At 41.3% G+C, this 24,649-nt stretch overlaps 1 protein-coding gene across 15 annotated transcripts in view; it reads right to left on the bottom strand.

Moving 5' to 3' along the window:
- KIAA1217 (KIAA1217 ortholog) overlaps positions 1-24,649 on the bottom strand; it is a 366,907-nt gene that overhangs the window by 19,072 nt on the left and 323,186 nt on the right. For 11 of the 15 annotated variants that reach the window (XM_017741429.1, XM_017741426.1, XM_017741424.1 and 8 more), the window contains 6 exons: positions 21,827-21,931; positions 21,351-21,403; positions 13,882-14,042; positions 7,303-7,478; positions 799-929; positions 413-560 (listed from right to left, as the gene is read on the bottom strand). In XM_017741429.1, coding sequence (XP_017596918.1) covers positions 413-560; positions 799-929; positions 7,303-7,478; positions 13,882-14,042; positions 21,351-21,403; positions 21,827-21,931 — 774 coding nt within the window. The remainder of the gene's footprint in view (positions 1-412; positions 561-798; positions 930-7,302; positions 7,479-13,881; positions 14,043-21,350; positions 21,404-21,826; positions 21,932-24,649) is intronic. The other 4 variants (XM_017741427.1, XM_017741436.1, XM_017741431.1 and 1 more) reach the window with 1 other exon arrangement.

Here is a 24,649-nt window from a genome sequence, read left to right as displayed (position 1 = left end):
CTTTCCCTATTTTTTTCTTACTGTTACAGTAAAAGAGATGAAACTTTCAGTGTCAGAGAATGTTTCTGTTAGCTTAAATTGCTGTAAATACCTAAAGTTAATTAGCTCAGACTGTTGCCACTGTAAGTTTTCTCATCCAGGTACTTCCCAAATATGGAAGTGCTAGCTTGAGAGGCATCTAGTCTCAATTGTAAGATCTCAGTGACTGAGGCTGTTGGTCAGAATGGACTCACTGCACAGAGCACTGGAAAGACTAATCTGATTTCCCTTGAGAGGGCTCCAGGAATAACCTATAAACAAGCTGAATTTCTCAGACTTGCCAGGGGCGAGGAGGAGAAAACAAACCCAAAAGCTGTTCCAGCCCTGCTTGAGGAAATCCTTTAAGCTTGAAGAAAAAAGGAAAAAAAGTCACCTCCTGAGCATGGTAAGGACATCGGTCATGCTGCGTACACGTTTCAGCAGGCTGTCCAGCTTGTGTGGTTCTTCCTTTAGGAACCTCACAGCTTCTACCTCAATCCGCAGGATAGCACGCATTTTATTTTGCAGGGTTGGGAACTCTCCTGCAAAGAAAACAATTGTGAAGCTGAAGAGGAAATTATAAAAGCCCTGGGCAGTAACAGACAGTTGGGGGAATGTCAATTACTTGAATGTCTATCTGTCTCCAGGGGTCATGCAGTGAATTCCCTAATCCCAGCTTTAAATCTTTTTGGAAGTAGACGTTAATGCCTCCAGATCAAAGGCAAAACTGTTCTCTGTGGTTAAAAGAAAAGAAACAAAAGTAAAAAGGAAAGTACATACCTTTCAGGGTAGCAACAGCTTCTCCCACCTGACGCAAAAGAAAGGCTCCATCTTCAACATCTTTCAGTGTAACTGTCTTGCTGGAAGCAGCAGAGTCCTTCTTCAGGTCTTCAACAAATGTCTCCAGCTCACTGGCAAAAGAAATAACATGGACAGAAAATTTAAGCAGGACTTTCACACTGCAAGCAAATATATGTAAATGAACGGAGTAAACTAAACCGTAAACGTCAAGTGGGGCACCTTTAAATCTGACACCACAGGCTGAACAAACCACAGGATACCAAGAGGGGAGGTGAAAATGCTGGACACTCACAGCATAAGAACAGGCTTGTAACTTGCTCAAGTCATTGCTTTCTGTGACAGGCTGCAGATGCGTAGAGCGTCTTGACCTCCGGGCAGCTGTGCTACAAAGGGCAGGTGGGGTGGTAAAACACACGGAACAGCCAGCAGCCCTCTGGGGATGCAAATGCTCCAAGGGTACAGAAACACTGTGCCACTATATCCAGTACTGGTTTACACCTTGTGTTTTCTCATTGCTGATGACATGCCCAACAGTTAAGAACAACCCAAAAACTGGCACCAAAGGCCCTTTGACACAATCTTGTTTATCTATTGGGCACTGCTAGGCAGGATACAGGATCCTGTTTCCATGAATAGCCAGACTGAAACAGCAAGTGTGCACTGTGTGCAGCTCCTGCTCAGTGCTTGGATGCAAGAATGAATCACTTTGGATGTTTTTCCAACCACTGCCATTCTGTGCTTCCTCCAGCTTCATCTGGTGCTTCCTTCTCACCTTTCCCAATATTTTTTCCAATCTTTCTGTACTTCATGGAAAATTTTTCAATACTTCAGACACATAAACTCTGTTTTCATTTGGGGAGGAGCCACTTCTTTCTATTAAAACTTGAGACAACATTGCTTTAGCTGAGGTTTCCATACAGATACATAAAATTTTCTCAAAAAAACCCCAACCCTGAGATGCCTTATGTGCAACTATACAAACACCCATGCAAATACGTTAGAAAGATCATCTCCTGAATATCTAAGAGAAATTCACTTCTATTAAGATATCAAATTTACTCACAGGAATATTCTAGGAAGCAGTTTAATTGCAGACAGAAAACAATGGAAACTCTGAACTGACAAATCAGTTACTTGTTTGAACCTAATCTTAGGCCTCATTTCCTGCATCCATCAGGGATCAGTTTTGCAACTGCTGTAAGAGAACCAAGGTACAAGATGATTGCCATGAAAGGGGTGGGAGAAGCCTGCCATCTGCACCATCTGCAAGTCTTGCATTTCCACGTATTTCCCTGGCACTGCCACGCAAAGCCAGCCATTTCCCAGACCCATCCCAGTGACATGCGGAAAAAAAGCAGGTGGCCAGTAATGGGATAAAACTAAAGGAAATTCCTTTCAGCACTACTGTACATGTAGGTCAGTTTAGATCAGAAGCACAGTCCCACAGAACAATCCATGGCAATGCAATGGTATTTCTCATACACAGAGAAACAGAAACAGGATCAGCATCTGAACATTAGGCATGCACAGCAAAGAGTTCATTTCAATCCAAAGACCAAGAAGTTTAGAAACTAAAACATTATTTTGAATTGAGAATCACAATTTGTGCCTGAACCGATCACAAACAAGTGGAGGTAAATGATCCCGGTCCCACTTTAAGAACACTTCTCCCAAAGGCTCTGCCTTCAGAAAGCCGGGGGAGTCCCAGTTCCCACTAGCACAAGCAGACTTGCAGGAAACAATCCATTGGACCACACGATGGCAGCAAGGGAACATTTCTAAGGGTATTTTTCCAGTGCAAAAGGCCGCTATAATGTAAATACCTACTGTCTCTGGCTGCCTTTGCAATAAAGGGCACAGACACACTCTAGCAAGGACCTGGAAAAAGAATCTGGCCTTCTGTCACTCATTATAACACAAAGGCTCCTGCTCTACAGCACGGGGCTCTGCAGTCATGCATCCTCCCTAGTCTTTATGCCCTGCTATTGGCACTGAGGCTAGGCAGTGCTGCTTCGGGGATCACAGGGTATCCCTCCTCCCTTTTGTAGGTCTGCACTGAAAAAGCGGCTTCTCAGATATTGGCATCTACCAGGCAACAAAAAATATAAAGAAAGACACTTAAATTTGTTCATGTGTGGAAAGAAGAGAAAGGAAAACAGAACGAGATTACAACGTTTTGGTAGGTTTATGCTTGTTTGAAATGTAGGGATGAAAGAAGGACTTGCAGGTAGCTGACTGTGGCCCACTTTCCCCTTTAAGCAGAAATGGAAGGGTCATCACAAACCCCTTTGATTCCACATATTATCAAACAAGACAACTGATCCTGAAATTACCCAGGGGATACCATATTACACTGCTTCATGTGGCTAACTGCAAGGGAAAAGAAACTTCATCCCTTAGGACCCAAAGCCTGAAACAGATTCATTGGTCTCCAGAATTTCTTTTCTCTCACTGGGGAAAACACTTGGCTTTATAGATTGGCCTGAGCAAATTAGCAAGACATGGACATTAATGCCGTTTCAGAAGGCTAATATAACGTAAATGATTTTTCTGCATCTATGTTCTACATGGGGAAGCCGAGGCAACTCCTATGCTAAGATCTTTCTTTAGGCAAAAAAACCCTCAGAGGATCTGCCTCAGACTGCTGTATCAGTAGAACAGGTTACAAAACAAACTGACAAAATTAATGGTAACAAATCACCTAGACCAGATGGTATTTGCCCTGGAGTTCTATAGCAACTTGAGGCTGAAACAGCTGAACTACTAACGCTAAGCATCAAACTTCTTGATTAAAATTGCTTTGGCACCAGATCAGTGGAAAGTGTCATAAATGATACAAATACATTTTTTAAATGGTATGGGGATATCCAGGGAACTGTACTCTGGTGAGACTGACACTTAGACTGGTAATGGACAGATATCAAAATAAAGAATAAACAATAAAGAATCAATGAACAACAGATAAATATGCTGTGTTAGGTAGGAATTAACATGGTTTGTGTAAAATGAAGGTCTCACAAATCCACGAAGAAACAATGGAAGTTTGGGGACAAAGTATAGCCCAAAAGGCTTTCAGCAAGGTGTTTGAGGAAAAGCTTTCAAGAATGCAAAGTTGCCATGGGACGAGAGAGGAAATTCTCTCATGGATAAAGCACTGAAGTAAAGATAAGGGATCAATGAACAGCTAACTCAATGAATGTACTTTCCTGGTGGTTTCCACAGGGATCACTGCTAGGGCTTTTCAACATACTATAAATAATTTGAAAAGAGGATGAATAATATAACAAAAAAAAACAAATCTCAAAAGGCTATCATATTATTCAGGGAAATGCAAATGAAAGGTGGCTGCAGAGGACTGCAGATGGACCATCTGATACTAACTGACCAGGAAAACACCAAAGATTAAATTAACTCCTAATATATGTAAGGTGTGCTCATGAGGAGAAATAAAACCAAAATCAACCCTACCTAAAACCAATAACCTCCCAAAACCCTAAGGTTTTATACACAGTGATGATCTGATAATCATCCATTGTGAGTGAGATGTTGGATTTTTAATGTAAAGCTCCTGTGGAACATGAGGACAGGGAGGTCACACCATGCGTGAGGTCACAGTGTGCCTGCATCCAACAAAGCTGTTGTAGGGCTCTCCTATATCTCCTCATCCCCCTCTCACAGTTGTACACCAGAGTTAGAAAGGGCATAGAGAAAGGCAACAGGATGATGAAATGTATGGAAAGGCTTCTAGAAGAAGGTTAACTAAGCAGACTAAGACTTCTCAGGCTGGAAAAGGCATGAGTGGGGGAAAAGGGAGTAGAAAGGGAGTGGGGGAGTGTCTGTAACGTAATGACTAGCATGGTGAGGGTGAATATTCTGCTGTGCATCATTTATGAGTTTGGGGATTGATTGACAGATGAAAGATACAAAACCAAGAGTCTTCTGATATCCTTTCCCAAGTATCTGCTACTAGTAGTTCTCCAAGATTGCTAAGTGCAGTTTTGTTTTCATGGAGCATGTTTATTATTATGAAAAATCTGCTACTTTTTCTAACAAAGTATAAATTGTAACTTACTGTGGATCGCATCCAATTAAACAGATTGGATGTGGCTATAATTTATATACTGTGCTTATAAACCCCTTCTATTAAAGTGCTTAAAATCTACAACATAGAGTGGTCACACCTCTAAGATGCTTGTTATGACACAATTACTTCATTAGTCAATGTGTCATAGCATTGTAATTTGTCCTTGGCCTGGTAAATCTTAAATCTAGTATCTACAAGTGCTATATATAACATCTCTATTGTTGAGTCAAAAGACTAGATAGAAAAAACCTACACATTCAATTCTGAGTGTGTATTTCACTGTTAAAAGAGTACATAAACACTATGTTTAACAGATTTCATTAGGTATCTCTGAACTGTAATCCTGCTACAGTTGTGACACACATGGGTACACTTCTGTAGGCACCATTATGAATCTGTTGAGCAAGCTTTCTGCTAAACAGAAAGCTTACTCTGAAATGTACACCAACATTTCTGTTGTTTACAACATGGAACTCCCAATATGCTTATTTCCTTATTTCACAGAATCACAGAATGGGTAAGGTTGGAAGGCACCACAGTGGGTCATCTGGTCCAACCTCCATGTTCAAGCAATAATCTTCAGTTGCAGAAAGGACTTTTTAAGATAACATTTACCACCTCAGAGTAGTAAATGCACTTTTGTAAGTATTGCAGTAATCCTTAGGCTCCATTGTCTCACATGAAGACAGTCTACTGATTTAGGAAAGATCAAGAGTGTGACAGTTGAAATCCTAAAAAATGGCAATTTTTGTGCCCGGTGGCTTTGCATTCATTTGTACATCTGCAGTGGGATCAGTTTAGTTGTAAATGCCTATACAGAATATTAACCTTTTTCTCAATACAGTGACATTTGATGTGTAATTTTGTGCTGTATGCTCTCTACTATTAACAGCCATCAGCTGCTGAAATTATTGTTGTCAGATGTGCTTTTCTTTCAGGCTCTGACCCTGCAAATGAGCAAATACACGACAAAGGAATCTCATTGGACACAACTGATGAAAAATAAATGTTTGTTTCCAGTATGTCTCTAAAAGGGGTAACCTAACATTTGAATGATTTACATTTTCCTATAGCTTTAACAAATGCAGTAGCACAGAAGTAGCAGAAACTCTGTGAAAGGAAAAATTCCAAAACCTGATAAAACAGAACCATATTGCAATCCGAGTCATATCCTTAATGAGCAGCTGTAACAGCAAATGCCACTGGCACTTGACCTCACTCTGTATCCATTTAATGAGGCAATGCCATAAACAGCCATCACACAAATTGTTCTTTCCACAGAGAACAGACAACCTAGGAACTTGGCAATGAGGTACACAGGAGTAAAGTGAGGAACAGGAAGGTCATTGCTTAGGATTACAAACCAGCTGAGAGGATTACCTACACTAGCATGGACTGTTACTGCACGTTCACCCTTTCTTCACAGTACTCTCCCCTAGTAACATCCAACCTTGCCATTACAGATGCACCTTTTTAATTACAAAAAGTTTTAATCTGACAACTCTTCAGCTGTCAATAACTGTACTCTATGCCTCTTCAATCACAGTTTCCAACAACAAGCTGACTAGAAATTTTTTCTCCATTATGGAGCAACTCTTCAGGTGTGAAAGAAAGGCAGTGATGAAAAATAATTAGTTATATAACATCTTACAAATGCGAGTGTTAGAATTAGTTAAATAGTTTATTAATTTCAGCTTTATCTTGCCTCCTCCTGACTAAACACAGACTAAACCAAACAACTTGATCCCACCAGTCCTGGTGGGCCAAAGTTCTGGGGAAAAAACCCCAGAATCTTCCAAAAGGCCTTTACACAACAACAACAACAAAAAGTACAGTTAAGTGGCTGGAAATCTCAGTGAGTACATTTTAGACAAGGATTGGCATTACTGACTGTCATTAAAGTCCAGTGCTCTATTAGAGCTTCCCCTACCTCTCCCATGCACTAGCCAAAGCATTTACTATTGAAACCTGATTTTCGTACTTAAAGCCAAACTCATTACCTTCCTTTGCATCCCTTTGTTCTCGAGGAAATTCCTCCCTCCCTCCCTAAAGCAAAATACATAAGGCTGAAGGGGAGAACTAGGGTAGGGGGAGGCTTCCAGAATACAGGGGTGGGCACAGTCCTTACAGTCATCTGTCCCTTTACAGGGGACTTCTGAAGAGGCTGAAACTCTTGGTACTGGTGGGACTTACCCAGTGTGGAGAAGGACTCCCAGCCAGGACCAGTGAGTTGAATACTAAAAGATACAGGTTTATAGCCAGTGTGATACACATCAAGGAAGCATAGCTAATACAGCATATACAGATGCAGTTCACCTGAAGACAGTGGTAGAAGTGTCTACTTCATGGAAGAAAAAGACAGGCAAAAGCAATAAATTTGAAGAGGTTTCTCAACCCACCATAACTTCTTTACAATCTTTTCTTCCTCGTTGAGGTACTTCTGCCTTTCTTGTTCCACCAGGTTGCGCTGTCGCTGCACAGGATCTTCAAGCCTCTTCACTGTTTCAATCACTTTGCCATTGATTTCTAGCTCTGCTTTCTTCACCATTGCCCTCAGCATCTCCTGGTTCTGCAGCTGTTGCACAAAAGAAATCAACTTCAATTTTTCCTGCCTGACTGACATCCCTGGCAACAGAATACATTGCAGAGCTCAGAAGGTTGGGATAAATACCACCCTACAGTGAGTGAGTGTTTTTACCTTCTTTCCCTCTTTAGCTGTACCTATAAACATTATTCCATGTATATATACAGCTTCCAGTTTCAAACTGATAAGCCAAAGATGTTGGGATCAGTACATCACCTTCAATGCATAACTTCTGCGAGGATTGTGGCCCCTTTTTTCTGCTTGGTTCAACTTGAATCAAGAATTAATTACGCCTTATGAGAATGCCGGATGCTTGACTTCCACTTTGCATGTATCGTGCAAGCTTATGCATCTCACTGCCCATACGTGCCTAGTGGATAATCCCACACATTAATGTCATGGCTGGAATGCACTGCTGTTTTCAGAATGGAAATTTTCAGTCTCTCAAGTGGCAGAGGAAGGACTGTAACATGTGGTGTAATTTGGTAGAGGCATACAGCTCATCTGCAATACATAAAACCTCCTTCTACCCACCAGAAACTCCCCCCTTTATAATATGGTAGTTTTCTGAGAGCTGCAAGTCACACCTTCTTTCTTGTCTTAACTTGATGTTAAGTAACTAAAGCATTAATTGTGTTGCTGATACTAAGCTCACAGAGCAAAACACAGGTAAGAAGGCAAACCAGGCTGTACTCTTCTGTGGGTAGCCCTGGAGCAGACCCACGCTCACACAAACCAAACCTGTTTAAGTCTGTTACGTAAATCACAAGATTCAAAGTGGTAAGCAGGACTCCACCTAGTCACAGTTTTAGCATACAGGCAACATAAACACTACTCTGTTAGACCAGAAGCTATCTCATACGGTAAAATTTTAATAAGCACCTGTGTTAATTGGGGGACAAAATTCCCATCTTAAAACTAGCACTTGAACTGTCATCTGTCTTAACATCCAGGCTTAACAGCCAAACCACATTTAAAACACAAAATAAACCCATGACCTAATAGGAAGAATCACAAAAATGGGTTACCTACAAGACAGTATACTGTAGCAAGATGTCTTTAAAATTGATTTATGAAAATTCATGAGAATCAACAACAAAAAAATTCTTTGCTGAGACAATTCTTTCCAACCAGTATGGGCATGAGAGAAACAAACTCAGCTCCCCACTCCTGACTCTTCAGTCCCTGTGCCTGACTCTCTTCTCCAGCTACACAACTGCAATGAGAGGGAGGGTAACACCTCACTGCAAATGTGTGTGTGTGTGTGTGTGTGTCTGTGAAAAGCTGTGACAAGCAGGAAGAGTTAGCTCAAAACTCAGCTGAAGAGAAGTGTTAGGAGCTAGTGAAAAAATGAAGCTGAAAAACATTTCAACATCACAGAAATATATAAATAATATCTGGATTATTTTGAAGACAGTGCATATGTGTATTTTTCACCATTATGGAATTAATGTTCAGATTTGATAAGTTAAAATCTCTTACTGCAAGGCCAGCACAACTATCTGAGATACACACCTCTTTCATCATGTCATATTTTCAAGTAGGAAAACCTAAATGAATGAATAAATGAGTGAATGAGCATGTAACACTTCAGTCATACAACTTATTCACAGCTCTTTAAAACGTGGGGAAATTTGACACATGGAAGTGAGTTAGGATATGTTGAACAACTGATCCGAGGTCAGTGAGAAGGTCAGTAACAGAGTTAGACGTAAGTCTTTAGGTGTCCAGAATTTAAGTCCTTGATGTTCCTCAGCTGGTAACAGGGACTTCCACTAATAGCAAAACTGAGTATGTGTGAGTGTGTGTGGTTGTGAAATGGCAGGCACAGGTTTTTTCCTATTATGGAGGTATGTAGGGGATCTGTATTTGTTGTGGTGATGTGTACAGCGAAGGTGCTTGTCACCTCCATTTATGAAGTGCTTGAACAATACCAGGAAGTTTCAGTCATAAAAGTTCATCTATTTCTGATAATGAGAATAGGGAATAAAAATGTAACACAGCAAGATTTCAAAAAAAGCTTGTATGTTGAGGACTCCCAAACCTCAGTGTTTGGAGTGAGCTCTTGAAATCTGGGAAATGACTCATGTTGGTATCAAAGAAATGGTTTTGGTATTTCTATGAAAATTCATGCAATACTCGGCTAGTTATGGAAAACCTGGGTTTGTTCATGCTTGGGGAATAGGGACACAAGGTGAGAAGGAAGATGTACATATGGGTTCAGAGAGACAAAAGAAAACTGTGGGAAAGGAGCAATTGTGGCAGTCAGAAGACAAACGACAGCATGAGACAGAGCAGGAGCACAGGAGAAGAGCTGTGGCTGAGAAGGAGAAGGCAGTCTCTGGCCACTACATTCACCTCCATGTTCTGGAACTGAACTTGATTCTTACCTTTCTTCTGCCAGCAGTATCAGATATGAGATTCCCTGGCTAAGTGCACACTCCACTTGCCCCTCTGACCACCTCTGTTGGTTACTCCACCACCTCAAGCAGAAGATGTTTTATGGATCTGCCACAGTTATTCTGGTTCCACACAGTAGAACCTTTTGTACTATAAGCTTACTTGAAAACAAGCCAAATGAACAATCTTAGACATTCATACTTGAAAAGAAACTTTCTTAAAACAGTACTGAAGTTCCAAAGGCAAGCGCCCAAAAGTAAGGAAAAGCAATGCAGGCTTTCCTGTCACCACCAAATGGCAATTTCTTGCTAATTAGAGTTAACTTAACTTGTAACTGCAAGCAGTAATCAAACAGAAACAAATTTAACATGCTTTTTTAGAATTCCAGCATCTTCTCATACATTCTTTACCCTTGGGTCTCACTTCCAGCGTCACTAATCTCTCCAGATACCTTCCTTGTCCCTCTTCTTCATCTAGTGTTCCAGCCATTATTCATCACTGCTCTCACACAAGTACCCCAGCTCTGCCTCTGGCACCCACTTCAAGAATAATCTGATAACTAGCTAGTTCACTTTGAACCAATTATTACCTATGAGACAGGTAACTAAAAAACCAAGTATTAGTTCACAACCCTGTTCCTCATTAGGAGAGAAGCATGACCTGCCCAGTGGGAGCCTCCCAGGCCCTTCTAGGAGAGGCTTCTGGGCCACCCACCTCCCCATGAACTACAGAGCCCAGCCACAAACAGGACCTAGCTCCCGGCAGCTCAAGACCTCTGTAGAATCTAAGTACCTAGTTCCTGAAGTTACCATACACTGATTAAAGGTAGTGTCTCCAGTTCTATAATGCAGCTCAAAATGTGTTAGAATTTCTAATTCAAAGTTACACTTGCGAGACTGAGTATCATATACCACTTATGACAGTGTTGTTATTACATTTTCTGTCCTTTCTTCAGCGCTCATTTCCCTGCAAACGGTGCACTGAGTGAAGGAAAAGCATGCATGCATACACGTTCCTAATGGTGAACATTTATCATCTCTGTGTTCCCTTAAAATGAGTTCAATTAAAGAAAAGAAGGAAAAGACCAAAAAATCCAATGTACATATAATGGCTAATGATATATACCATGTACATGTACTCTAAGGCTTGGTTCAAACCTGCTACTAAGAGTTCTCATTATCTGGGAGCACAGAATGAACAACTAAACTCATGGGCTCAATTCTTATCAGTAGCACATCCATCCAGGACAAAGGTTGGGTTACAGCCTATCTCTGGCAATGAGGAAAACTCCACAGCACCATGAAACTAGTCTGTCCTGAATGTCTCTGAAAATCAGAGCACTTAGAACATGCAAGTGTAGTAGCAAGAAGTGTATACAGTCCCTAGCAACAGCCATGAGGGAAATGTTTGTGTGCTAAGAATCTCTGTTCAAAACCCAACCACAGACTGAGTCTCGACTTTTTGGTGGCATCTTGTAACATATGTTTATCTGGTGTATGAATCAATACATCTGGATCCACTGCTGCTGGATATGGTTGAAAAAGAAGATTTTGCCAGCACAAACAATGGATACATGAATGAATGGATATCATGTATTTCTCCGATTCTAGTAAGAAAATTAGTATGAACTTACGGTGGTAACATCAATTGAAAATTAAACAATAGACATTATTACACACAGTTTTATGTCCTGTTCCTGTTTCTTAGTTATCCTTCCAAATTTTGTGCCTGTGCAATTTTTTTTTTCATTTTTTTGAAGTATTTCTTCCAGTCTGTCAGTGTACAAAAAATTCACACAAACAGGAACAAACTGACTGCCAGCCCAGGAAAAACAGTGAAATTGAAAAATATGAAGCACTGTCAAATATAAAATGAAAACAATCTGGGAAACCAGAAAAATACTTTTTCTCTTTTACCCATAATTATTTTTGAAAAAACACAGCACAGAATATTTCATTAAAAATGTGATATTTCAACACTCTTCAGTTTAAAACACTGCCTGTTTCACCTGCTGTCCTACAAACTGTGAGCTTTTTTTCAAAATAATTCAGGAATGTTTAAACTGTCATGAATGGAATTTATGTGTAACATACCAAAGTTTCCCTTGAGCTACAGGTTCTTCCAACTATCAAAATTTCTCAACTTCCTATTAGCTCAATGCACCAAGTTTGCTATAATTTCTGAATTAAGGGAAGCCAGCCAGAGTTAATGAGCACACTCGGGATATGTCCTTTTTCCTTCTCAAGACTTCCCTGGCAGCATTGATTTGTGCAGATGGTAGAAATTTCTTCGCTCCTGCGTGACAATGTTACGTCTGATCAAAAGCAAGGCTTCTGCCCTGGGCAGGGCCGTGGAGACAAAGCGCAGCTGGGGAAATGCCACCCCCTTGGTGAGCAGCCCTGTGAGAAGGATGCACTCCCTGCCTCCAAGCAGCACTGCAGCCTCCATTCCCGCTTTCCAAGGCCACATGCTGAGCGCAGCTGGGAGCCAGACCGCAGGCATTTGCCAAGAGCTGCATTTGGCACATGGCGTTGAGAAGGACAGAAGGGCTGCAGTGGTTTGCACCACAAATGTGGAAGAATATGCGCTTATACACAATGTGCCAGGGCAGAGATCCCATGCCAGTGCCTTGAAATTAGATGGGGAACACGATGGCTGGCATGTAAGCAGCACTGCTGAGAACAGCTTTTGAAAGGGACATTTGGAACATACTCATCCTAAACTGAAAATTTAAATACTTGGGAGCTGTATCACAGACACAAGTCACCTGACCCAACTCTTTGCATCAAACACATTCTGCCATCTCTTCACTCCCAGCAAACAGGGCACAGGACCTTCACAGGTCACAGGACCTTCAGTCAGACACATTTTCCTATACCGATGTTTACCTCACCCTTCTGCTCATTTGCTCTACGACTGGCTCATCTTTCAATTTCCTTTAGATAAGGAGGTGAAGGTAAAACATGCTCTGAATTCTGATTTGTATTATCATTATTTTGTTCTAAAATTCATCAGCAAATCAAATGTGATTGACATAGTACCATTCAAAATCACCCTGGCTATAAAAGCAGTAGCTGCAGCTGTAAGATACCAAACATGTGATGTCACTTTCTGGGCAAGGAGGACTGGCAGAGTATTGAAACTTCCCCTGCTGCCCACTTTGTCTTACAAGAAAGTGCTCTGCCTTCTTTTCCATCTTCTGAGATGATACACAGTGCTCTTCAGTTTCCAATTAAGTGAAGGGCTGAAGACCTGTACAGCTGCATATGCTTATTTTCACAGTGTCTGAGATGAACAGCATATATTTATATTTGCAGCATGACTGTATGTGCCAACATGCTGTTTTTGTTAACTCTTCATTCGTTGTATTGTTTCTTGAAGGTTTTGAGGTGTTGATGTGCATTAGGAAGGTATGGCTAAAATGTGAATGTAAGTAGGCCACAACAAACCTTTGCAGCAACATTTGAAACACCTTTTTTTCTTACTGTTCAAGCTGGCTATTTGTCTAGATTCTGTAAATACAGGACAGGATGCATATCTACTGATCCTCAGCTACATTTGGGTTTCCTGACATCAAAGTTGTTTATTCAGGGACTTAAAATCTGTCTCAACTGTAAACAGTATGGAGCAGGAACATGGTTCTTTTGACATGTTTATACAGCACATAGCATAGCAGGGTCCAAACTGTAATCACAGACTTGGTATTATTATAATAGAAATAGTGCTGTAATGTCTAGAGTCATCCAAAAAAAGCTAGAAATGAATTTTTTTCTCAATATCTGAGCAGCAGTAGTTTAACTGAGCTAATTCTCACGCCTCGAGGACTATGCAAGCTTTTGTATCCGTAGTACTCGGGTCTGCCCTTTGCTAGAACTCTGCTACTGAGACTCACTTGTACAAAAGCTAAAAGAGAGAAAATGAGAGAGAGGGAGGGAGTAAGGAGGCATTTGCTGACAACCCACCTTTTTTCCCAGCATCATCCAGATAATCATACCTGTAGCTGCTTCATCTGATGCAGCTGCAGCCGCAGATCCGACACGTTGCGTTTCATATCATGCAGGCTGACTTGCATTGCTGGGGCTCCAGCAGGATGGTGGATCACAGCTGACTCCACAGTTGCCAGTGCATTCTTCCCCCCAGATATGCTGGCAGCACCTGCAATAAGCAGCAGTACAGGTTGAGCTCACAGCAGAGAAGGTGCACACATGATCCTTCCTCTGCCCACTGAATCTACACGTATTTCACCTAGATGGATGAGAAAACAAAATGACAGATGCCAATGCTCAGACTTATCAAGGGACTGGCACCTCCTTATCCAATATATTTTGAGGGAAGCCTGCACAGTATCAGTGTATTTGTGCTGGAACCTCAGTTCTATCAGAGCCCTGCATTACCCCAGGACTGCTTTCTACCACATGTAGTGGAGATGGGATAATAAGTTATAACTGCTGATTACACAAAACAGCAGCAAATCAAATTGGTTCTGAAAGTAACTTCAGGACTGTCCTCCCAGGAGATGTCTGAGACCAAGTTGATGCAAATTCATTCATAGGACTCCTGAACTGCACATTCGTTGACTAATCATCACAGGAGAGGGATTCAGCCAAGCTGCCAAATATGGAGAAAAGATTCTATAGAGAATCTTGCTTCACTGCTTAAAGGACAACTGCATTATTTCTAGCAGGTTATCTCCAGCAGCAACCATATAAAACCAGAGAAATGGAATGATGGTGTGGCAGAGGCTCTCCAGCCATGTTGCATTGACCCCACTCCCTTTTAGTCTGCCAGAAAGGAATACAGCATAACAAAAGGAAACGAGCCAAACCACACTGAAAATAATGATCATTGTCCTCACAAAACTTTCTTTGTTAAAGAATGCTTTTCCTCTACACAGCAACAATGCCAAGCTTGTTCTTTCCAGTCCCAAGTACCTGGGAAGAAGCTGTGTTTAGAGAAAACAAGCAAATTCCAGCTCATCAGCTAATAGAAATGTCAGCTCCTTATCGCAATTTGCTCTTGCACACCCATATTCTTCAATTTTTTTTCTAATGTGTCCCTTCCCCCCTTATTCCCCCAGCAGACAAAATGACAGACTGTCAGTGCAACAAATTTCATTTTTTAAGTCCAGTACTAGGTAGTCCTGCAAACTCTTCTCATCACACTGCCAAATCCACCTTATGCCTTGATCTCAAATGGCTCAGATGGCTGCTGCTCCCTGAACTATTGAGTTAACAGCCCCTCACTACGAGGAAGACATTGAGGTGCTGGAGCATGTCCAGAGAAGGGCAGCAAAGCTGGTGAAGGGTCTGGAGCACAAGCCTGATGAGGAGCAGCTGAGGGATCTCGAGGTGTTCAGTCTGGAAAAAAAGGAGTTTCAAGGTCCTTATTGCTCTCTACAGCTGCCTGAAAGGCAGTTGGTAGGAGGTTGGAAGGGAATTGGTCTCTTCTCCCAGGTAATAAATGACAGGACAAAAGGAAATGGCCTGAAGTTACACCCAGGGAGATTTAATATTAGGAAAAATTTCTTCACCAAAAGGGTTGTCAAGCATTGGAAGAGGCTGCCCAGGGAAGTGGTTGAGTCACCATCCCTGAAGGTATTTAAAAGATATGTAGATGTGGCGCTTAGGGACCTGGCTTCGTTGTGGGCTTGGCAGTGTTAGGTTAATGGTTGGACTGGTTGATCTGGAAGGTCTTTTCCAAACTAAATAATTCCATGATTCTATTCTATGATTAGGTCATTCCCTACTTCAATGTCTTTCTTCTCTATGATTAAAAAAAAACAAACTGAGGAAACAGAAAATAGCTCATCAATGGATCTGCACAGGGATTTTGGTCATCATTTGTTACCACAGGCACACATTCTATCAAGTTTAATGAAATCAAACAAAAACCAGTGTTGTGAGCTTTGCCTGCTGAAGTCAAATTTTCAGTGCACTAAAGTGCATTACACATCTTCTGACTGGAATGAGTATGACTCCAAGACTAGGAAGTTCTCTCCCCATGCTCTCATCCCTCGTAGTCTTTTCAACCATTCCTCCAAACGTGCCTGAGTAAGTACAGCTCAGCATAACAACACACTGTTATTCCTTTTCCAACAGGTGTGGATACCTCAAACACAGCTTTTACAAAATTCATCTGGGGGAAGCATTCTGAAAGGATGGAAATTACACTGGCCTATTCTTATTTTAAAAAAAGGTTTTTAAGAATCATGTTTGTTACTTCACCTTCATTTGCAATCCAGGCCCCTCTGGCTGGATCCATGCTACATACAGTGTGCCATGCCATGGGCTTCTGGAGACATGCTCTTCTAGCTTGGTACAGGCTGTTGTAATGCTATACCCTCCCTAAACGTACTCCAGCTAGATCTGCTTGGTGCTTCAAACAACAGCACTTGTCATTACACTGCAGAGCAAGCTGCTGCACATCTTTGCTATACTCCAGTATGATTCAATGCTCTCTTGACTTTCAAAGAGCTCCTTAACAGAAAGCAACACTCAAGAAATAAACAGTCCTTGTTTTCTGCCGTTACGTACACACTCCATGCTTCAGTCTAATATAGGCTAATACTTATCTGTCTATATGTACACTGCAGTTTCTCCTACAGTCAAGCATCTATTTCCCTCCCACATGCACTATTTTTTGCCTTTTTTTTTTTTTAAGAAAATGGTATTTAGTTCATAAACCTTACAGACAGAAACCACCAGAGAGTCTGAAAAATGTGGATAAGCCTCCAAGAGTTCTGATCCCTAGCCACAAATCTGGACTATTTTTGAAAGCACATCTACCTTTCTGCTGTTCTTTGCCTCTAGCAAAAGCTCCAAAACCTCAGCCCCCGACCCTGTGAAGAGGCAGCCAAGGCATGAATCAGACCCCACCAGTCCCTCCCCCCATGCTGGACCCCAGTCAATTCACATATTTTCTCAGGAAGGGGTGCCTGCTTTCCTTTTAGTGTAGATTGCCTGTGATCTGCTTCTGTAAGCAATAAATGTCTCCAACTCCCTACAAAGCAGCTTTCCTCCTCCACTGCTGCCTCAGCCACCTCTTTTCGCCATTAGGTGTTCTTGGCTGCCACAGTGTCCCTGCTGCAGGGTGTGCTCAGAGCCTGTGAAACATGCACTGGGACTGCTAACTCCAGGGGGTGTGAAACACAAGACACCGAGTGAGCAATAATGATCAGCAGCTGATTTCTCAGATATACATATTTTCATCAAGAAAGAATAAAAAGGCAGCTGAATGAGGGGCTGTTTCATCTAGGGAGTGTAGCTCACTTTTGGAAATAGTCCCAGGCTATAGCTTTGCGATTAGATGTGAGGCCAGATGGATTAAAGGGAAAGAAACAGCATTGGCTCTTGGGTTTTTAAATAAACCCCTTCTTGAGCTAGGTAAGGGAAATTCAACCTTCCACCATAATTTCCTAATACTCTGGACAAACAAAAAAAAGTTAACTTTTTTTACAAAGGCTAATGAACTAAGCTGCCATTTTAGAGCACAGAGAGAACTGATGTGCAGAAAGAGGAAAGGTTTGCTGTGTGCTCAGGGGGTAAGGAACATGACTTCTACTCCCTGACACTTGACTTTTGCTATGCTTGTAAAGACACTGCTCTCCTTCTATTTTCCAGTTGGTTTTTTTTTTTTCCTAAAATGCTAAGATTTTATTTTGAAGCAGGTTGGGACAAAAGGCCATCAGAAGACAACTAGCAATGTTTCTTCACAATTACTAATCTTATTAAAGAGCCACAATATTTTCAAGCATTATTTGGGAAGACGTGACAGTAAATAGATGCTACTAAATCACTCTTAAGAGAGTAAAATATTCTATATATACATTAGGGTGCCACTTCACCTCATTGATCCAGAATGAATTCATGAATTCGGGATCATATTTTATCTGCAAATGATGACAGAGTTCTAAGATTAGCATGATCTGTCCTTGAATCTGAGATAAGCAAGCAGATATGGACAGTGATTTAATTCACAGGTCATCACAGCAAGAGTCATGCATGTGAAAAAGGCACACAGATATGCACAGACAAGTTCACAAAGAGCAAGGAGTCAAATCTGAGCCCTATGTTTGTAATACTTCTCCCTGCTGCCATCTTCCTCTTGTTTTGCATTGGTGGTGTTAGCACAGAAAGTTGTACTCCCTGATCCCCTTCTCAGGGAATACTGAAATGTCCTCCTTCCTCTTCTAACAAGGCAACAACTAGGAAAAAGTTACTGCTTTTTCCGCTAATCCATGAAACAACTGATCCCAATTTAATAAATTAATCCAGGATTTAGTCTATCAATGAATCTCCAGATGATGGACAAAAATATGACAGAAAAGAGAGTATGTGAGTATTTCTCAGAATATTTGTTAGCAATCTCACGGGGACTCTTACTAGTATGGTTTGGTTTTAGAATTACATATTGTTTCTAAGTGAAGAGTTCCTTGATGCCATTTGCATTTCAGGAACTGAAGATCTTTATAAGGGTTCAGTCATGGCATTTCTCCTAACATTAGCAGAAGAGATATAGCCAGTCTGTGGAGGGTTACTGCTCTTTGAACCCATCCCCCATGAAAGAACTGAGCCTAAAGCAATAAAAGATGCAGACAAGCATTGTCATTACAGACTCATTTTCCTCAGTGAAAAAGCTGGGTTTCTTCAGGGTTCTTAACATTTGGGGCTAAAGAAGCCACTGCTTTCTACAGCCTGGCAAAGCAAAAGCATGTTAAAAACAACAATTTGGTTCATATGACATACCAGAATATTCACAATCTAGCTATATAGAGCTATCTAGGGTTTAGAAATTTTGGGTTCTTTCCCATCCCAAGGGATGTAGTTCTCTATTTTCTGCATGAAAGTGTCCTATCATTGGAACACATACTATATAATACAATGTTGGTTCAACATTGATGAGGCAGTATTATCTTGCACAGCTGTTTTATTTTTTAAAATGGGAAGCAATTCGCATTTTTGCTTATCAGAGCTCTAGAAAGGACTGTTCAATCAACATTTTATACCACTTTTTCTTTCAAATAGTCTTTGAAATTGCTAAAACTGGTATCTCAGTGCACAGTTGTCAAATGGAATTGTAAAGTAAGAGAGTCGACTGCCTAAATGGCTATACTCAATAAAGATTGGGGTGAACTGAAGAACAAAACAGTGGTCAGCAGAAGTGTCCAGCTCCTGCCAGCATGTTTGAACCCGAGCAGATTCACAAAAAAGGAGGAACATTCTGTAGCATATTCTGGCAGATCGCCTAATTTTCAAGTAAGCTGGACTGCATTGACTTACTGGACCATGTCCTGAGCAATTCTAGGTGCAAAAGCAAAATATTCCATTATAAAAGACTATTCTTTTATACGGCAGTCTTCAATAATAGCTGTTGTGGGTTACAATACTGTAGTATACTGGGGTCATCACACCTTGTTTTCCTTACCTGCTACAATTTAATTTTGTGGCTGAGTCATGTTGGAAGGACAGGATATAGGGATGCAGGTGCTGGAGTTACAACTATACTTTATAGCACTGATAGGGATCCTTGCAGCTGCTGGCTGCATGGCTGTTCCAACTGTCCTATCCCCTTCTCCCAAGTGATGAGAAAGGCTTTTATAGCACAAGCTGAATGCTGGAATCCTTACTCATATGCTGGACAGGCACATGGCCATGTGACAAAGCCAATCTCTCTGTCAGTAAGCGACAGATGATGATCCCTTCGACAGCAAATTACACTCCCCACCCTCCATCTCTCCCACCATGCTTGCACACGCAGCTGTTAGATGTAATGTTGTAATTTCAGGGATGTGTCAGTCATATGATAATGTGAGCAAGGAGTACTTGGGAACAACAGTGTCAGGAAATGGCTGCTGGTCAGATGAACCATGCTATTCTGGTGGGCTGGGCATGACTTCCCAGGGAAGCCCCGCCTTTGCTTTACGTAAGGTTGTTTTCCCAAAGAATGTTATTCCACTTCTCATTTAAGTGAGAGCACATTCACACGTGCACACACAAATCACTACATAATTTAGGTTTTAAGGGACCTCTGGAAGTCCAAACTCCCCCTCAAAGTAGGGCCCACTTAGATCAGGTCCTCCAACTCAGTGCCCCCCACCAAGTATTTGTCTGAACTGGTACCATCACAGGGAAAGCAGAGAGGCTGCTGTTTGCAATGCACTACAAAGAGGAACACAAGGCAATGTATGTGCTGGTTGTGAGGGTTTCATAAGTGCTTTATATGAGGTGAAGCCTGTGCAAGTGGGAAATGCCATAAATTCTCAGTCTGTAATGACACTGCAATAGGGAAAAATCTTAAGACCATTTTGCAGCTGTTTTGAATAACGACAGACTTTTCATCATATTGTCTGCAACTGAAAAATTACAACTTATTTCTTCAAAGCTTTAAGTATTCCTCTCCCCATCCAGAGGCCAGCAGGAAGGGAAGAGTTGGAACAGCACCAGAGAGTGACTTGGGAGCAAAGCTTCAGTACCAAGACTTTAGCTTTTTCTCTCTTCCATGTGGTTGATCGCTTCCAGGTCTAGTTTGGTTTCTGTCTATTAGGAGGACACACTGCAATTCCAGACAAACAGGAATCCTGAACGTGAGCTAACAGCCCCAACAGAAAGGCTAGTTAGGAGCATAATAGGTTTGCTAATAAATGTGTGTGGTTTACTACCTGCCGGAGCACAGACCTCCCTGTGGGAACAGCACTACCAGGAAGGAGGGAACTGCCTTTATTTGCATTCAGTACATGACAAAGGTGAAGAGGAGGCATATAAGCACACGCATACCCTGCGGACTTCTCCAGCAGCAGCCCATACACAAAGAGCTTCAACCACACAGAGATCTTCTTTCACAACAGGCCTTAACTCAATCTTTTACACACTTAACAGCTCTCCAAGTGGGATGCTAAAACGAGACAGGCTCCTACTGGCTTCATAATTGCTGCTTGCTCAGAGCAGTTTAGGTGCATGCTAATAATTAGTAACACATCAACGTGGCTTAATTAGGGAAAGTGCTGTCTTGCTGACTGCTAAATTTCTCGGTGTCATTACATCTATAGTATCCTAGTGACAGAGGGACTTTAAAAAAAGTTCAGGTGACAAGAAAAGGAGTTAAATATTTAGTCTTCTATAGCAATCTGGACAAATCTAGGGTTAATGACAGCTATATATATATGCATGTATATATACCCTATAGACAGGATGAGTCACTGGGAAATTCACCAGATACAGAGGCTCTGCATCTCATTTAAACCATTCAGCACAGATGTGAAATTCATTCCAAATACCATCTCAACCTGTCAGAAATTCCTTCTTAAACATGTGATCAACTCCCATATCCTGCACTTAGAACTTTAGTTCTGACAGTACAGCTATGGAAATTTAAGTAAATTTGACATTTCCATAAGCTGGGATGTTTGTAATGTTAGAGCTATTCTTATAGCTGAGTAAGTTGTAAATTAAAAGTGAATTATCTTACCTGCAGTGTCAACGCTGCTCTTGCTGGACACAATTTTCAACATCATCTTCTCACTAAGTAATAATAAGAAAAATTGTAATTTTAGTTTACTAGCTATTAAAACTGTAGTGAAGTTTATATTCAACAAATTAAATGGCCTTGTCTAACACACATATTTTTAATTTAAATCACCAGTAATTTGTCAGTTGTTTTTTTTTTTTAATCACCTTTTAGTATAAGTTAAGCAAGGAATGGAGTATAAGCAGTAGAAAGCACAGAGATGTAGCTACATTAATTCTTTTTATCACAAAGAAGAGTAATGCAGTTAATCTCCATCTATCATTTGGCATATTCTTCCTCTCTGCCTAGCATTCTCATGGAGATGATAAAGAAATTTAAAAATGATTGAGCATTCAGGATTTATTTTTTACTATTACATTCAAATATATTTTTGTTGATTGATTACTAAAATCGTTACAGATGAATTCTGTTTTTACCTAGAAGCATCTTTGCTATTACTTGTATTTGGCCCTTTAAAAAGCGCAGACTGAACAAGACCAGTTAAACTGGCAATCTGTTTCTCCATGGCTTGTATCCTCTCTCTGTAAGACAAGAGAACCGTTTGTTAAAGCCAGATATATTTGCTTTCAGACTTGTTTTTCTAGGTGAATGATTACCACAGGATTGGAAAGACACTACAGAGCTTGTGCAAAGGCCCTTGGGTACCAGTTTGCATATACCTTATTGCAGCAGCTTACCACATCTTGGTTTGGACAGCTTTTGCACGGTAACAGACAATTTTAAAAAATCTGCTTAGCTAAAAAGAACAAAACAAACAACCAAATAATAAACTTCTAATGATCTCACAAGACAGGCACCTAAAACAATTTGTTAAGGCCTCTTGGAACTAGTGAAAAAAAATTTTCAGCATTACATGCATTTTCTCTTTTACCTACACTGGGCCAATCGTTTTGTCTGTACTTAAGGTTAAAGGATTAAAGACTGTACACTTCTTCTTGTTACTATTTTTACTTTCCTGAAACCCAGGATTTTTTTCTGCGAAGCATTTAATCTGTCCAAACTGACTACTTTCCAGTCCAAATCCTTTGTACCTGACGTCTCAACTGTCTGCTGTGAAAAGGACAGAAATGTGACAGAGAGGCACAGGACATGAAATGCAGACTGTACGCCAACATGATAATAAAACAGATTTTCTTTCATGCAGATATCCCAAGAAATTCCCAAAAAGCAGAAGAAAACAGATGGAGAACTACAGTAAGTATATTCAGTGTTTTCCATAGGAACCAAAGGTCACTAAACAAGAACAATAACTTTTTTTTGGATGTGAAGGCTAACATTTGTGTGTTTGTCTGTTTGCATAAATGCATATATTAGTCAGGTAGCAGGGGACTTCCTCAGTCATCTCCAAACCAGCCTTTTGCTCACGCAGGTGCCTACTTACATGTGCCAGTACGTCAATGACACAGCACAACACAGACACACATCAGTATGTGACCTTCTGAAAAGGCATCCCTCTATTACAGCAGTTAAGTGTGTGGGGAGACATGCAGAAGGAAATTCTAACAGCAGCCTGTGGTTTTGGAAGATGACTGGTAACAAAACTTCTCAAAAAGCAAGTGGTTAAGACCAGCAGCAGTGACTGATGAGAGAAGATGGGACAGACAAACTCAGACACAGACTCAGAGTGCTGCACAGCCCATCCATCGCCACTGCAGCATCCCGTGCACATGGGAGCAGCCAGACTGGCCACCCCAGCTGCAGCTGCTGTTTGGTGGCCAAAGCAATAGCATCCATCAATAATAGTCATATAAACTCAAACATAGGTACCAACAGCACCCAAAAGCAAGCTGACACAATACAAAGCAAGTAACCAGCCCTGCTTGCAGCCAGATGGATTATCCTGGCTAATTATTTCATTCACACTCGGGGAATGTATGAGGTTTCCTGGGATAGCACACAGATATCATAGCCAGGAGAGACTCAGAGACACCCAGAGGTCGAGAAAACAGGGCAGCAAAACAAGTAATGAGATGCTAACAGACAAAAGCAGGGAAGAAGAGAGTGCTCAGTCAGTCCCCAGCCAGCAGACGTGTTCTTACTGCAATTTAATGCAGTGCACGCTTCTTACTTTTCTGTCTGCATGTTGAAAGGTATTTTGAAGGATGATGAGAAGACTAGTGAATCTGACTTAATTAATTTCAAACCAAGAACTACGTTACGGAATTTCCACTATTACAAGTTTTAAAATAAGAAACTGGTGCAGGCTACAGTAACATTTGGAACAAAAACAAGTACGAAAACCCAGGGATAAATATAGTCTAAAAAACTTTAATGAAGCATTTTTGACACTTAATAATGAAAACATTTTTTTTCCCAGATAATCATCACAAAACCTTCCTGGAACTAAACTCAACTGGAAGTCTATCTGTTTTACCAATCCATAAATATGATGTTTTTTTCATCCCACATTAGATAATCTGGAAACAATTTTCTGCTTCAAAGGATATTATGGCAACACGGAGCTGATCATGTCCTTTGCCATGAAATCTAGGAAAGTATGTTGTTAAGAGGGAGAGGGATGTTCCAAGATAGGAGATGATGAAAAATGAATGAAATACTGGAATCAATTGCACAGAACACATTATTTTTCATATGGTAAAAGCATTAAGAATGTGAAGAATTTACGTGTGCTCTGGAGTTACTCTGTTAGAAACAAGGCAGATTTTTCCTGTAATCATTTCACTCTGATACCCAGACTTGTTATGGCCATTAGCACTAAACATTTCAAAAACAGGTGTCTGAAAGGAGGTGCCTTTTAGGCATTAAATAAAACAACCTGATTTTCAGAGGCGGTCGGACTGAAGGTGGTGGGAGGCAGTGCATTCCAGCATGCACAGGGAGGGATGTGGATGGCCTGGTGGTGGGGCCACAACCTGGGCTGATGTGCTTGGAGGGCTGGTGGCCCAGTTCTGTCACCACAAGGCCCCAGAAGAGCAGGGGCAGGATCTGCGGTCGACCCCTTTGCCTCCAACTTCCTTGTGAAGGGCTAGAGCAGCCTCTGCTGCAGGAGAGAAAAGATGCTCTCCTCAGGCTGTGCCAGGCCAGGGTCTATCGGGGATGCCAGCACTGCCATGAAAAAAATTGTACATTTTTGGTTCTCAGCATGTTTTCTACCCCTGGCTGTGCTCACTACTGGGAGAGGGAAGGTGGGAACAGCCTGTCCCAGCAGCTCTGCCTGCACGGGGCTGGCCAGAGTCCAATGGATGGGGCAGGCCCGGGGTCCCCGGAATGGGGCAGGC

Source organism: Corvus brachyrhynchos, unplaced genomic scaffold (genome assembly GCF_000691975.1).
Source record: "Corvus brachyrhynchos isolate BGI_N302 unplaced genomic scaffold, ASM69197v1 scaffold167, whole genome shotgun sequence".
In the NCBI taxonomy this organism is placed as follows: domain Eukaryota; kingdom Metazoa; phylum Chordata; class Aves; order Passeriformes; family Corvidae; genus Corvus; species Corvus brachyrhynchos.
Note: the sequence above shows the minus strand (reverse complement) of the source record. Positions and strands in the feature narration are given on the sequence as shown.